The 1147-nt window shown below is 53.1% G+C and overlaps 1 protein-coding gene across 1 annotated transcript in view; it reads left to right on the forward strand.

Moving 5' to 3' along the window:
* The first annotated feature begins 250 nt into the window (after positions 1–250).
* slc46a3 (solute carrier family 46 member 3) overlaps positions 251–1147 on the forward strand; it is a 10678-nt gene continuing 9781 nt past the window's right edge. Inside the window, exon 1 of the mRNA XM_031808708.1 lies at positions 251–936. Within this exon, the coding sequence (XP_031664568.1) occupies positions 580–936 (357 nt within the window). The 5' untranslated portion in view covers positions 251–579. The remainder of the gene's footprint in view (positions 937–1147) is intronic.

A 1147-nucleotide genomic window follows, 5' to 3' on the forward strand; every position in this document is an offset into this window, starting at 1 on the left:
AGAGATGGAAAGAGAGACAGAGGGAAAGATGGAGGCAAAGACAGAGAGAGAGATGGAGAGAGCGATGGACAGGGAGACAGAGGGAGAGACGGAGAGAGCGATGGACAGGGAGACAGAGGGAGAGACGGAGAAAGCGATGGACAGGGAGACAGAGGGAGAGACGGAGAGAGAGATGGAGGCAGAGACAGAGGGAGAGACGGAGGCAGAGACAGAGGGAGAGATGGAGGCAGAGACAGAGGGAGAGATGGAGAGAGCGATGGACAGGGAGACAGAGGGAGAGATGGAGGCAGAGACAGAGGGAGAGATGGAGAGAGCGATGGACAGGGAGACAGAGGGAGAGACGGAGAGAGCGATGGACAGGGAGACAGAGGGAGAGACGGAGGCAGAGACAGAGGGAGAGACAGAGAGAGCGATGGACAGGGAGACAGAGGGAGAGACAGAGAGAGCGATGGACAGGGAGACAGAGGGAGAGACGGAGGCAGAGACAGAGGGAGAGACAGAGAGAGCGATGGACAGGGAGACAGAGACGGAGGGAGTAGAGAGAGAGACTGGGGTAAGGGTGGGGGTCGTACAGTGCGTATGGCAGCCTTGGAGATGTTGCTAGGAGTGTTGTCAGGGCTAGCCTCTCTGTGTACTGGGTTCTATATTCAGACGGCAGGGTTCACCTGGCCGTTCATCACAGCAGCCGTACTACACCTGATCAACCTGGTATACACAGCGTGGGTACTGCAGGAGACTGTGGAGAGACCCTCGCACACAGACTCATCTTCATCACCATCATCATCACCGACACCTTTTGGGGCGGGCTCAGCACGCTTTCTCCAACGAGAAGCCCTGATTGGTCGGTTTCAGGGTGTGTATCTGTTATTCATCGCGTCACCAAGGAGGAGGAAAACTGTCCTGGGACTGATACTGGCGGCCTTTGCTTTCTACACGGTTAGTGTGTGTGTGTGTGTGTGTGAGTGTGTGTGTGTGTGTTTTACATTTCACCTTAATGTCCTGACAAGGTAGGAAAACAGGAACTGTTTTAGAAGTCAGAAAATTTTTCAGGTCCTGATTCTTCACAAAAAAATACAGTTTTATATCTTTATGTTTGAAGCCTGAAATGTGGCAAAAGGTCGCAAAGTTCAAGGGGGCCGAATACTTT

The sequence above is a fragment of the Oncorhynchus kisutch genome, linkage group LG29 (genome assembly GCF_002021735.2).
Source record: "Oncorhynchus kisutch isolate 150728-3 linkage group LG29, Okis_V2, whole genome shotgun sequence".
Classification (NCBI taxonomy): domain Eukaryota; kingdom Metazoa; phylum Chordata; class Actinopteri; order Salmoniformes; family Salmonidae; genus Oncorhynchus; species Oncorhynchus kisutch.